At 39.5% G+C, this 14,824-nt stretch overlaps 1 protein-coding gene across 1 annotated transcript; it reads left to right on the plus strand.

The window, feature by feature from the left end:
- The first annotated feature begins 10,233 nt into the window (after positions 1–10,233).
- On the plus strand, positions 10,234–12,845 carry LOC100030434 (E3 ubiquitin-protein ligase RBBP6-like). The gene is made up of 2 exons (XM_056821042.1): positions 10,234–10,637; positions 10,710–12,845. The coding sequence occupies exons 1-2, from the start codon at positions 10,338–10,340 to the stop codon at positions 12,843–12,845; spliced, it is 2,436 nt and encodes an 811-aa protein (XP_056677020.1). The 5' UTR covers positions 10,234–10,337.
- Positions 12,846–14,824: the final 1,979 nt, after the last annotated feature.

A 14,824-nucleotide genomic window follows, 5' to 3' on the forward strand; every position in this document is an offset into this window, starting at 1 on the left:
CTGAAGTGCAAACAGCATGGTACAGAGAACAGACAAAGAATTAATCTACTGATACATTTTTTAAAACCCTTACCTTCCATCTTAGAATCAATATAAATTATATTGGTTCCAAGGCAGAAGAGCAGAAAGGGCTAAGTAGTCACAGATTTGAACCCAGGATCTCCTTGTCTCTAGGCCTGGCTCTCAATCCACTGAGCCACCTCACTGCCCCATCAGTATGTATTTTTATCACCTACTATGTGCCAGGCACTAGAGATACAAAGACAAAAAGAAAAGTTCCTGCCTGTAAAGAGGTCAGATTCAATCAGAGGACACATGTACATACATCAATTAGAGGGAGCTAAAATTGTGCCAAAGATAGGAGGAAAAGAATAAAAAACTTTGCTCCCTTTTCTAGGAGAAGATGTTATTCCTATGTTGTTGCTTTTGTGGGGGTAGGATTGAGGCAATAAGTCTGTGGACCCCTGAATTAAAAGAGTGTTACTGTCATCCTTGGGGAGAGGGGACCCTGAATTGTTCCCAAATCAGGACCTGCACCTTAACAGACATCTGGTTTAGCAATAGGCTAATGAATGACTTTTCTTGTCAGCAAGTAGGTATTTATTTTACATTTAATGATTCACCTCTCCACTTCCCTTCCCCCCCAACTCCCCCAACAATCCCCAGGAACTTCTAGAAGAGAGATAAAAGCAGCTGCAAATGTGATCTAGGAATAAACATCTAGCAGGAGCTCACGCAGCAAACCCGAGTCCCAGCTGCTCCCCACTTAGCTCTTATCAGCATTCTTTGTAATCAAGCACATTCTGAAGTCAAAGGCATCCTTCCAACAGCTCTCATCCTTATGCATGTCCCTTGAAATATTGCAGAAGTTCTGCTTTGTATCAAAATAGTAGTCACGGTCACCAAAGCTATTAATTTCCTTCTCGTTCTCGTTCCCCCTCCCCCGCCTCCTTTTTTCCCCCCCTCCAGGCCCCTCTTTGGCCCAGCTTCCCCATACCGGTTCCCAAGATGACAAATCCCGATAGCCGTGACATTGGGCCAGGACAGAGCCTGACACAGCAGCGCCGTGCCAAGGTTAGCCACTGATTTATGTGGTGCATTCTATCCCAGGCGCAAACAAGCCTTCTCGAGCCCCTTACCTTTCATCCTTGCCTCCTCCAAACTAGCTGAATTTCCATCTTATTGTTGCAGCTGCAGCTCCCTTGAAATCAGCCCGGCGTTTTCCAGCCGGGGTAACTCCATCTTCTTGAGTTGATTCAAAGATTAAACACTCAGAGCACTTTGGAGATTGCATTCTCAGCAAGTAGTGAGCCCCACACAGCCCAGAGACTGGTGGCTGAGCCAACAATAATACAAACGGAAGATGTAGAGATTATGCTGAAAAAAACGGGGAAAAGTTGAGATTTTCAAAAGGGTTCAGCTTTTCAACAGAATTGTCCCGGCTACTTCCTACCCTGTGAATGGCTACAATTTTAAAGAGGAAGAAGTGAGAGGAAGGATGTCATTAGTAGATTAAGAGCTGAACTCAGAGCCTGGGTTCAAATTCTCCTATCATACTGGCTAAAGGACTTTGGTGAAGTTTCTGAGCCTTTTTGGTACAATAGTTAACTCTATAAGAATGAGTGCTTTAAAAAAAATAGTGCCAATGGGCATTATTAGGGGGAGGTTCTTCATCTAGTTCCCTATCAATTGAAAAGTATTTATTATATACCTAAACCAATGAAATCATAGACCCATTCCCTATCCCTTCTTTTTAGTATCTAGGTTCTTCTAAGAACCCGAGTTCAAACCCCTATTCTGCTTCTCAGTAGTATGACCTTGGATAAGTCACTTAACTTTTTGTGCCTCAGTTTCCTTATCTAGAGAATTATGCTATTGGTTTTCTAGACTGAAGACTTTGCTTCTATAATTGATCACTATATATGATAGTGGATGAAGCATGAGCCTGTTGTTACTAGACTACTTTATAGTATATTGGTTCCAAGGCAGAAGATTGTCAAGGGCTAGGTGATGGGTGTAAGTGACTTGCCCAGGTTCACATAGCCAAGAAGTATCTGAGGCTAGATTTGAAACCAAGACCTCCCTTTTTTAGATCTGGCTCTCAATCCATGGAGCCACCTAACTGCCTCCTAAAACGTCTTCTCTACAAATTACTAATGTCTTGTATAATTGGAAATTGTTACCCTAAAAAAGAACTACATTTCCCAGGAGCCCACTGACTTTCTATCATGATGTACTTTCTGTAGACAGAGGATATTAGTGAGTGGGTGGTCCTCTTGGGCCTTTTTGGCATGATAACATCGAGTTTGGTGACAGTGATAAGCTAAGCATGGGGATTTTAAATGGCTTGATTAGCCATGGGCATGTGGTCTTTATTTTGTATCCTTTTTTTATTCCTTGATTTCTAATGATCATCAATAAATCTCCTAAAATGTAATATTTTAATTTTTATAGTCTTGATGAAGATGAAGGTCCTTCCTAGGCTGAAGATTACTTAAATTACAATTATTTTGGGACAGCTAGGTAGCACAATGGATAGAGCATGAGGCTGGAGGTTCTGGATTCAAATTTGGCCTCAGATACTTCTTAGCTCTGTAAATCTGGGCAAGTCCAGTTTCCTAGTCCTTTTCTGCCTTATAATTGATAAATTAAGGCTTTTGTTTTTGTTTTTACAATTTTTTTCTCACGTGCTCTTATTTCATAGTCCTTTATCAGCAATTATACAGTTGAGGACAACTCCTGAAGCTGCCCTCTAGCCCCAGAAATTCAGGGATTTTATAGTGACTTCTTGTCCCTTCCCTTCTTCACAGAGGCCAATTTCCAATTGTCTAGCACTGCCCAGGGGGGTAGTGTCTTGTGGGATCCAATTCTTACTCTCTGGAGGTGTAAACTCTTATCAAAAGGATTCACAATTTCCTGACATTGAATTGTTTCCCACTTTAGCAAATGACTTGTGAACACTTTTACTTAGTGTCTGGTGAGGTACTAAGTAGGGGTACTAAAAGAAAGTCTGGTTCACACTTCACAGTCTGATGAGGTACTAAGTAGGGGTATTTAAATTGGTGTTAACCAAGTGTTAACTCAAAATAGACAAAGAGAAAGAATTCCCTTTCACACTTCCCCATTTGGACTTATGGAGTCTGGGGGCCCCAAGGTTTGGGGAAAGTTGAAAGCAAGGTAATGGGGAAGGAAACTTAAAGATCTCTGAGTTCAGTTTTTTATTAGAGATTGAAAAAACTGAAGCCCAGAGAAGTTAAGTGAATGGTGTAAAGTCATTCAGCTAGCTGGTGAGAGAGCACAGATTTAAAACTCAGGTCTTTAGATTCAATAGCTCAGTACTATTTCTTTTGCCACTTGGTACATTTTTAAATTTTATTTTTAGATTCATTGTGAATTCATTCCATTCTATTCATAAATGCAATTAAGAAACAACAACAACCCTTACCTTCTGTCTTAGAATGGGTAATAAATATTGGCTCCAAGTCAGAAGAGTGGTAAGGACTAGGCAATTGGAGTTAAGTAACTTGCCCAAGGTCATATAGCCAAAAAGTGTCTGAGGTCAGATTTAAGCCTGGCCTATAAACCTGACTATTTACTGAGCCACTTTCCTGCCCTATATGCCCGATGTCTCTATAAGACATGGAATCTGACTTATGAGTCAGAAAACATGGTTCACACATAGTACATTTAGCTTGCATTTAGAAAATTGTTGATGAAGCCCAATTTTACCTGCTTGAGGGAGTTGGGGAAGGAATATATTTTGATATATTTCCTATATACCAATGCCTGAAATTTGTTGTGATTAGTTCATTGGTGTTAAGCCTTTTCCTAGGGAGTTCTGAGCTTGAGCAAGAAAAGTAACCATGAATAAGAAGAAGGAAATAACATTTGTTAGACAATTACTTTGTACCAGGTACTGCAATACAGCACTTAGCACTAGATAAATATTTCATTTGATCCTCATAACAAAACCTGAAAGATAGATGCTATGATTATTTCCATTTTGCAGTTGAAGACTGAGGCAGATAGTGAGTAGTTCAGTGACTTACCTAAGATCACATAGTTAGTGAGTGTCTGAGGCTAGTTTTGAACTCAGAACATCTTGACTCCAAGCCCAGTACTCTAGGCAAAGTATGGAATCTGGAGTCAGGTTCTGAAAATTTAAATCTTGACTCTACTAGTTAAAATTATAACTTAATTGGTTTACTTATGTAATCTTTGGGCAAGTCACTTAACCTCCAAGGTCCTCAATATTCTTATTTGTAAAATAAAGGATTGGATAATATGATTTCTAATGACCCTTCTAATTCTAAATCCTATAATTCTTTCTGAACCATGGCAGGTGGGGAATGCATTAAGTGAGCTTTCCTGGAGATCCTGGATGCTACTGACATAGGAGATAGAAGACAAGGAGGCATCTAGGAGGAGTTTGTGGGAGTTATGTGATGACTGAGTGGGACATCTGGTAATACTGGAAATTTTTATTATTAATTATTATTATCATTTGCAAACCTTACCTTGTCTTAGAATTGATACCAAGTACCAGTTCCAAGTCAGAAGAGTAGTAAGGGATAGGCAATTGGGGTTAAGTGACTTACCTAGGGTCATATAGCTAAAAATGTCTGAGGTCAGATTTGAACCTAGGACCTTCCATCTTCAAGCCTGACTCTATCCACCTCCATCTACTGAGTCACCTGCCTGTCCCTATTATTATTATTAAACCCTTACCTTCTTTCTCAGAATCAATACTGTGTGTATTGGTTCTAAGGTGGAAGAGTAATAAAGGCTAGACAATGGGGGTTAAGTGACTTGCTCAGGGTCACACAGCTAGGAAGTGTCTGCAGCCAGATGTGAACCCAGGACCTCCCTGGAGTCTCTAAGCCTGGCTTTCAATTCATCGAGCCATCTAGCTGTCCTTCCTATTATTTTTTTTAACAGAAAGGAGTAGTCCTTCCTTAATATGGTTTTGTGGATAAATTTGTCAATTACTTTCTTAAGTATGTGGGAAAATCTGAGCTTTGAAAGAACTCTGGATTCTGGCAGAGGAAGAACTGAAGAGGATTAACACTGTAAGTGCACCTCTCTGAGCCTTGGTTTTCTCCTCTGTAAAAGGATGATAATACCTAGAAGTACTTACCTCATTGGTTTGTAATGCAAATCAAATGATATAATGGAACCAAAGAGCAGAGCAAACCTGAAAGCCTCTATAAATGCCAGTTATTATTAGTAAAGAGGATGTGAAGGATCTGGAAGGCAAGTTTACTTCATGTCACAATTTTGCCCTGGGCTGGTTCTGTGTGCACTAAATACCATGTTGATCCTTTAAACCTCAGCTGTGGTCAGTGAAAACAACGTACCAGAGGAACAGGAGCAGTTCATGTTTATCAACAAGGAAAACCATCAATCTTTGTTCACAAAATTAATAAACACAGTCAGGCTTCTCAGTTTCTCTAAAGTACCGAGCTAATTGAATCATAAAGCCTTAGAGGTACTCGCTGGAAGGGTCAGCCTATCTCTGAAAAGCTTCCAGGGACTAGAGGCTATTTGTTCTCCACCACCCGCCCGCCGCCATCTGAGATGGGTCACCCTATCCTCAGATTGCCAAGACCTGGATTCTTTCCAGTGGTGGGGATTGGAGGGGCTTAAGTCAGTGTGTTATTCTTCTCAAGGTTTTTCAAATGATCTTCCACAAGAATCACTGGGTGAGTGGAGGCTTACTGGACTTCTATAAGAATATCAGAACTTTCTTCTTTGGGGAAGTGGTATATTTTGATACATTCTACATATACTCCTAAAACTTTGAAAAGTGGAATTAGAATGTAGAATTTGGAGGGAAATTACAGACCTTTCTCAACTTATTAATGCATAAATTCACCAAAGTTCATTTGTAAATTGGTTTTTTGGAACTGTGAATGCATTTTTTTAAAACTTAGAATCAAGGCTATAAATAGTGGTTAGGATCCTCGATTAGTCCAAGAAAACCTTTTAAAGCCAACAATAACAGTAATGATAATTATAACTATATAGTGCTTTAAGATTTGACAAGTGTCTTACATATATTAATTCAGTTAATTCATGAACTTCACAACAACTCTGTAAACGAGGTGTTATTACCCTCATTTTAGTACTGTAACAAAACATTAGTAATTGCTATATTAAAATATGAATGTTATAACCATACAAATATGATACATTTATTATTATTTATGTCACAATGGAAATAATAATTAATGTGAATGTGAATATATTAATATAGCAACAGCCTGCTGGTAGGTCTCCTGTCTCTTTTCACTGTAATTCATCTTTAGTTCAGCCACTGAAGTGATTTTCCTAAAGCTCAGTTCTAATCACTTCTCAGCTACTCAATAAACTCCAATGGCTTCCTATTGCCACCAAAAGTGCTTTTAATACAAAATGCTCTTTTTTGACATTCAAAGACTTTCATAAGCTAGCCTTCCAGTCTTTTTACACCTTATTTCCTGGCATGCACCCTTCAATCCAAGGATGTTGCCTCCTGTCTGTTACTCAAACAAGACACTCCATCTTTGGGCTTGGGACATTCTGTCTGGCTGTTCCTCATGCCTGGAATTCAACTTCTCTTCCATTCCAACTGCTGGTTTTCTTCAAGTCCCAAATAAAATCCTGCTTTCTACAGGAAACTTTCTCCAATCCCTCTTAATCCTAGTCCTTCTGTCTTTAATATTTTTCCTATTTATCCTGTATATAGCTTACATGTAGTCTCTTCCATTAGATTGTAAACTCCTTCAGGGCAGGGACTATGCTTTGCCTCTTTTTATATCCCCAGTGATTAGCAGTGCCTGCTATATTGGAGGTACTTAATGAATGTTGATTGATTGATTGAATTCGTACCCTTTCTTGTCTTTCTTCTGAATGCTAGTTTTGCGTGGTAGGTAGGACATGACTTTAAGGGTCAAGAAAAAGAAACAAGGCAGTGAAGGAAGCCCAGTGGATAGAATGCTGGGCCTGGAGTTACAAAGATTCATCTTCTCTGACTTCAAATCCAGCCTCAGATACTTAAGAGTTTTATCACCCTGGGCAAGTCACTTCACCCTGTTCAGCTTCCTTAGATGTAAAATGATCTGGAGGAGGAAACTACTCCAATATCTTTGCCAAGAAAACCCTAATGAAGTAATGAAGAGTTGGACACAACTAATCAACTAAAACAACAAAGAAGTAGGAAAGGAATAGGGTGAGAACTCTCACTGAACTTCCAGCAAAAAGGAAAGATGACTCCAAGGAAAGTAGAGATCTATTTAGGTAGATGAGAGCTAGAGATCTGTCATGGTAGTGAGAAGACTGATTTGATAGAGATTCAAGAAATGAATAGGAACAGGGCAAAGCAGGAGAAAAAACATGGAATGTTGAATGAGAGGAGGATTCTAAAAGCCACCAGAACTCTGGAAGGGATCCTTGGAGAGAGAGGGAGGGGGTTGGTTTTGAACTCTTTGAGGAGAGGGAGCTCTGAACCTTTCCTCCTGGACTTTTCCAGCATTATCTTGAGCAAAGTGATCTTTTCCTGAATTCCTGAACATCTACAACTGTGTGGACTCAGTGAAATAGAATTCTGCCTGAGGGGTTTGCCTTGAGGGGGGCTGCTCTGATCCAGCAGTGAATCTCTCAACCTTGAACTGCTAACATTCTAGAGACTTTATTGATTTATCAGCCTAGGGTTGGCCAATAAATAGATACCAACTAATTTAGAGAGGAGTTTTATGGTTGCCCTCCACTGGGCTGAGGGCAGAAGACTGTCAGCCATTGGGGAATAGATAGGGATTCTTATTATCTTCTTTCCTGATCCAAATTACTCTCCTTTCACTTTAATAACCCAATTATAACGAAGTCATGGCAGTCAGATCAGACAATTAGGGCACACAAAGGAGGACAGTTGGAGGGGCTTGGGGAGAGAGGGTCTACTCTGATTGAGCCAAGTCAAGTCTCAATCACCCTTTCGCCCTAAGCAAGTCTGTGTCAGAGGATATTCACCTCAGGGTGCTAGGTAAAGCCAAATTCCTAGCAAAACACCAATCTTCTCTCCCTGAGGTGTTTCATCCTTCTTGACACAGCTGCTGTACCATAACAGCCTGAATCACTGGCCTTAAATGGAGAACATCCATCTTTAATCTATGTCTTGAGGGAAGGCATCCTGGCAGGCCAAGTCACCTTAAACCTTGACCACCCATTACATCCATCTTTCAGGGCCTTCCCAATTATTTTTTTACAGTAGAAGAGTGAGACTGCAGTAACCCATCCCTATCTCTGTCTCTCTCTCTCACACATACAAGTTATGAATATCATATAGAGTTATGAATAACTCTTTTTCTATATACTTAGTTCTTGATATAGAAAAATATTTATAGATATCTATATAAAATAATATATCTATAACTATATGTATTAATTTATCTTTATAGATATTAAATAGAAATATATCTTTATATAGAGATATTAATAGCTCTGCAAATATATATTTATTATATATTGTGATATTAGTTTCTCTACTTGGAAATATCTCTCTGTAGATATGTAGATATGTCTCTTCACATATGTTAATATCAGCCTCTCTCTCTATATATATGTATTATGTATGTATATATATAGCTAAATTGCTCCCTACCTCCAAATTCCCTTCCTTCATACCCTCCTACTCCCATCTACCCTTGAAGTAATTTGAGTATTGGGGGGGTGGTTCTTGGTTCAGAATATATATATATACAGAGAGAGAGATTCACTGAAGATCCATGTCTCTCTCCCACTTCATGGGAATCAATCACAGCCTCCCAACACGTAGGAAAGTTTCATAGATTGAATTTCAAGAGGAGCTTGGCATTGGCAGTAGTGTCAAAGTGTGATAGTTCTAATATTTTTGATGGAGAAAACATTTTGTTAATTTAAATGTTTTTGGAACAAATTTTGCTGCTTTAAATAAGTTTTCACTTTTTTCTTTAAAAACCAACCAACCAACCAGATCTCATGATTTAAAAAGAGTTTGGAAGCCCCGAATCTGGTGTATTATTTGGGTAATATAATAAATGGCACCTTGATGACCTGAAAAAATTAATGTGTAATAATTCCACAGTATGGGCATTTCTATGAAACAATGGATAGAGCACTGAGCTTAGAGTTGGGAAGACTTTTTCCTGAGTACAAATCCATCCTCAGGCACTTACAAGCTATGTGCCCTTGGGCAAGTCACTTAAACCTGTTTATCTTGTAAGAGTTAAAAAGGTGGTCACCAATTGTAATAATTAAAAATTAAATTATGAGGCTGTTAGTAGTTTTAACAATTTAGTCTAATTAAAATAGAGATAGTACAAAGAGGGAAATGTAGGAAGGAGTTAGAAAATTGCCTACCTACCACTCTAGAGTCTGCTCGGAAGAAATCCAGCTGGCTTCCTTCAAAGTTCCAATCTCCAGTCAGAAGAACACAAGTCTTTTCAGCTAGAATCCCCAGAGTTAGCATCTCCCTTCAGCCCAAGTCACCAACTCAGGAATTCAACTCAGAGTCTGAGAATCACCTCAATGATTCATTGGGGAGACTAGACATGTTAATCTCCCCAAACACTCAATTGGGGAGATTTCAACATGCTAGTCTCCCAATAGAATCACAGAGGTGATTGTGAAAAGGGTGTTAACACTCCCTTTGTTTTCTTTAATGTAATCAGTCAGAAACTTGAAGACCCTTTAGCATTGATTGCAAGGAAGTTCACACCCTCAGAGAAAGGAAGTTACCCCCCAGGGTAGTACCAGACAAATTAGGGAACTCAATTGATTCCTGAGGTGTGAAATGGGAGAACTAGTGGGTGGAGAAATGGGTTTATAAAGCCAGAGCAGAGGGCTAGAATTGAGTTCTGGGTTGGTGACTCTGGCTGAAGGAAGAGTCTATGTTGGTGGTCCTTGCTGAAGGGACTCTCAGACTCTGAGTTGAATTCCTGAGTTGGTGACTCGGGCTGAAGAGGGAAGCTAACTCTGGGGATTCTAGCTGAAGGGACTCTTGTGTTCTTCTGACTGGAGATGGGAACTTTGTTGGAGATGAGTTGGATTTCTTCAGAGTAGCACTTAGGGTATTTAGCTAAATTGCTCCCTACCTCCAAATTCCCTTCCCCCATACCCTCCTACTTCCATCTACCCTTGAAGTGATTTGAGTATGGGGGGGGTTCTTGGTTAAGAATCCCATTTATGGGGTGGGGGCAATAAGGCCTAAGGTTCCCTCAGTTTCTGAGTGTTTTTGTGTGTGTACATATCTCTTACTTTTATAAATATACATATAATTCAGAGTGTCACGTCTCATCACTGAGCCTTAGGGAACTTTTGGCACCATGTCCTGTGTACATTACAAATTTTTCTCCGAACTCAGCTATGATACTGTTATCTTTGATGGACTCCACATCTCCCTGTCTGATTTGAAGAAGCAAATCATGAAGAAAGAGAAACTCAAGGCTACTAACTGTGATCTACAGATCAGCAATGCAGAAACAAAAGAAGAATACTCAGATGACAATGCCCTGATTCACAAGAATTTATCCGTTATTGTAAGAAGGATTCCTGTTGGAGGTGTTGTATCTACCAGCAGGACATATGTTTTAGATCTAACTAAACAAGTGAGTAGAACCTCAAAAGCAAAGCTATCTAATTCATTGAGAAGACAGTTTGATATGCCTAGTAATTTTCAATGGGAAGCTAAAAAGGAGACTAAAATGAACATTGACTCTTCTGCATCTGTTTCTGTGGCCCAGCTTATAAAGAATGCCAATCTGGATGAGGCCGATGCTTCTGAAGAAGACAAAATTAAAGCAATGATGGTACAGTCTGTCCATGAATATGATCCGCTCAATTACATGAAGACACCTCTGGGTCCACCTCCACCATCTTATACCTGTTTCAGGGGTGGTAAACCTGGATATTACATAAAGAATTACTCAACAAAAGGGAATAAAAATGTTGAGCCAGTTCCCAGAATTAAAAAGAGTACTGGAATTCCTAGAAGTTTTATGATGGAGGTGAAAGATCCTAACATGAGAGGTGTCATGCTTACCAGTAGTGGAAAATATGTAATTCCAACTATAGATGCAGAGGCATATGTCACAGGGAAGAAAGAAAAGCCACCTTTCCTACCAGAGGAACCATCCTCTTCATCAGAAGAGGATAACCCTATCCCAAATGAACTGTTATGTCTAATCTGCAAAGATATAGTGACTGATGCAGCTGTAATACCTTGCTGTGGAAACAGTTATTGTGATGAATGTATAAGAACAGCATTGCTAGAATCAGATGAACATACATGTCCAACTTGTCATAAGAATGATGTATCTCCTGATGCTTTAATTGCCAACAAATGTTTGCGCCAGGCTGTTAATAACTTCAAAAATGAAATTGGTTATACTAAAAGGCTTCAAAAGCAAATATGCCCACCCCCACCTCCAAGACCACTGATTCAGCTGAACCTACAAACAGTGATGAGACCTCCAATGTCAAGACAACAGGATCCTTTGATGATTCCAGTGACATCGACATCTACTCATGCAGCAACTTCTATATCATCATCCATGACTCCTAATCAGTCTTCCCTATCCTCTGCTATACCAATAAATCAACCTTCTACTCCAGCTTCAGTTCCTGATGTAACTGCCACGGTGTCCATATCTGTCCATTCAGAAAAACCAGATGGATCTTTCTGTGATCCTGATGATAAAATTATACCTGCTGCAGCTTTGGTATCAGATCATCCTAAAGCTTCTTCATCAACAGCAACTAATGCACTAATGGAAGAAAAGGGCTATCGGATACCTGCACTTGGAACTCCTTCGCTTGGGCAGTCCCTGTTGCATGGACAATTGATACGTACAACTGATCCAGTAAGAATAAATGCTGCTCATTCTGCTGCTGCTGGTAGATCTGGTTGGGAACTAAGCAAAAATCGAGGGCAACATCTTGGTGAACATTCACAGAGGACTCAAAGGCCATCACTACCAGCAACACTTGTACCACCACCTCTTTTGTATCCACCACGTCCACCCACGCTTCCTTTTCCTCCAGGTGTTCCACCACCTCAGTTCCCTCCTCAGTTTCCACCTGGGCGACCACCACCTGCTGGCTACAGAGTCCCTCCTCCAGGCTTCCCTCCAGCACCTACGAATTTATCAACATCTTGGTTATCAATAGCAGTAGGAACAGCTCCTTCAAATACTATCGGAACAATACAAGCTCCACCCTTATCCAAGGAAGAGTTCTACAGAGAGCAAAGACGACTTAAAGAGGAGGAAAAGAAAAAGTCCAAACGAAATTTTGCTAACAAAAAGATTCAAAAGGAGCGTAGACGCTCATTTTCAAGGTCTAAATCGCCAAATAGTGGCTCCTCTCCTTCAAGAAGTTCATATACCTATTCTAAATCGAGATCTAGTTCCTCACGTTCCCCTTCCTATTCTCGATCCTTTAGTCATTCACATTCCAGAAGAAGCAGGGGGAAAAGTCGAAATTATCATTCAAGATCCAGGTCTCATGGAAATCACCGCTCCAGATCAAGGTCGCACCCATATCGGCGATGTCATTCACGATCAAGATCCCCTCCAGTTTTTAGGGGACAGTCTCCTAATAAACAAAATATACCTCAAGGAGAAACAGGTCACCGCAGTTGCAACAGAAGTGGCAATTACCCAGAAAAGCTTTCAGCAAGAGATGGTCACACCATGAAGGACAGTGCCAAGTCAAAAGAGAAGGACCGTGAAAATCCACCAGGAGATGGAAAGGGAAACAAACACAAGAAACACCGAAAGAGAAGAAAGGGGGAAGAAAATGATGGATTTCCTGAAAAACAAAGGAAGTGTTAATTCCCTTTTCACCATCTTAAGTCTTCACCTGTGAAATGAGCTGGAAAAGGCAAAGGCAAATCATGCAATATCTTTGCCAAGAAAACCCCAAATGGAGTCAAAAGATCTGGGCACAACTGAAATAACCAAACAACAACAATTCTACAGTGTAACTCACTTTAGCAATTGTAAATAAAAGTTCTCTCTATTGAATAGAAAATACTCCATTAAGAAATAAAATTGTTACAGCTTGTTCTTTAGGGATCAAAGGACATGAGAGTTTGTTGCTAGCCATTTATTATAATGAATGTGAAAAATTATTTCTATTCATGTAGGAAATGTTTCATACAAATCAAAGAAAAAAATTTATGAGAAGCAGAGTGTCAAGTTTTAAGCTATTAATACCTATGCAGTGGGAAAAGCACCAGACAGGGAATAATATCAATAATAATAATAAGTTATAGATTTGATTGCCTTGTTTCATTAATTCTTGTTTAGACTTCTAACAGTTAAAGTAATGAGTATATTCATATAGTGCTTAAGAAATGCTTATTGACTGGCTGATTTACATTCATTTTTGAATCCCCCAAATATTTATTTATTGGGGATGCAAAATCATATGATATGCATGCCTACATAGTTATATGTGTATATATATATGTAAAACAGATTCCATCCCTAAGAAGGGGATGCAATGCATATATCCTCCTTCAAATTTTAAATAGTAGAGACTTGAGAACATATGTAAACATTCTCATATATTATATATAGGGTGTTTTATTTGCAAAAATGCTTGTATATATGTATGGAGGTAGAACTGTGATTTTGTTGGTGTAGGCAGAATTATGCTTTTAAATGTTTTAATAACCAGTTGTGGGAGAGGAGGGGGGAAACATTCTCACAACACACAATCAGGTTTTATCTGAATTATTAACTTTTTCTCCTTCACTTTCTTGAGTCTAGACAATCATGGTGTACCACCAGTGAGAAAACTGCATACATGAATACATTTCAGGAATTATATGTAACTAGCATTCTAGCCTCATTCTCCTGTAGTGAAGTCTGCTATATTTCCCCTTCAGGGTTCTAGGGACACCCCTGTGGGATTGAGCCTCTCTTCTCTAATACTCTTACAGCCTGAGGAAAGAAGCAGTATTCATAGTAGCAGCTGAGGCAATAGAGAGACATGTGAAACAGGGCAGAAAACTGTTTGCCCAGGTCATGCACAATCTGCCTCCTTCCAACAAGTGGTAGTAGACTTTTCTAGGAAGTCATACAGTGGAGGAGTCTTTTTCTCCCCTCTGTTCTTCCAGATGGAGATTTAATCTGATACTCTTTATGCTGACCTTTTACTGTTGAAATGGTATTTTTAAGACTGATTCATTTTTAGATAAAATAGTTCCCCAATGCCCCTCCCTTCCCTTTACAGAATATGTCTAATTTTCTAAGCCTATGTGGGGGTGGGGAGAGGCAGCACTCGGGTAGGTTCCTATCTCATAGAATTAAACAACTAGAACCCTTCTCTTTTGGTCTGGCAGACAAGAGAATGCCTGGGAACTAATTTGATAATAACTTTTATAACCCTTTAAACTCCCTAAAAGAAAAGAGGATTCCATTAAAATATGAGATCATTTATTCTTATGACTGGAGAAATGTAAACTTCCATTATCATTATGACTAAAAGTAGAGATCACTAGGAGAAATGGTAGGGTGGCATGGGTCCTAAGACTAAACTCTCTTCAGTCATCAAGGGGACAGAAGGGAGAAGACATACTAGGTGACTCCAAATAAAGATCGTTCCCAGAGTTTGCCCCACTCTGCTAAGCTGGCAACCTATTAGCTATATACCTGTCTGGTTGAGGAGAGAAGTGAGGTATATATAGACAATCACTCTCCATTGTAACATCTAGTATATACACATATACACAAGCACACACAAACATACGTTCTTGAGTTTCCATGCCATATATTTCTTGTCTTGACCCATGATTTCACTGATG

This window comes from Monodelphis domestica, chromosome 3, assembly GCF_027887165.1.
Source record: "Monodelphis domestica isolate mMonDom1 chromosome 3, mMonDom1.pri, whole genome shotgun sequence".
NCBI lineage: Eukaryota > Metazoa > Chordata > Mammalia > Didelphimorphia > Didelphidae > Monodelphis > Monodelphis domestica.

What these genes read in the sequence shown, in the direction of transcription:
- LOC100030434 (XM_056821042.1), top strand. Translation starts at nt 10,338, where the DNA reads ATGTCCTGTGTACATTACAAATTTTTCTCCGAACTCAGCTATGATACT. An exon ending in AAGTGAGTAGAACCTCAAAA is followed by an intron (nt 10,638 to 10,709) that starts GCAAAGCTATCT and finishes GCTAAAAAGGAG; the next exon opens with ACTAAAATGAACATTGACTC.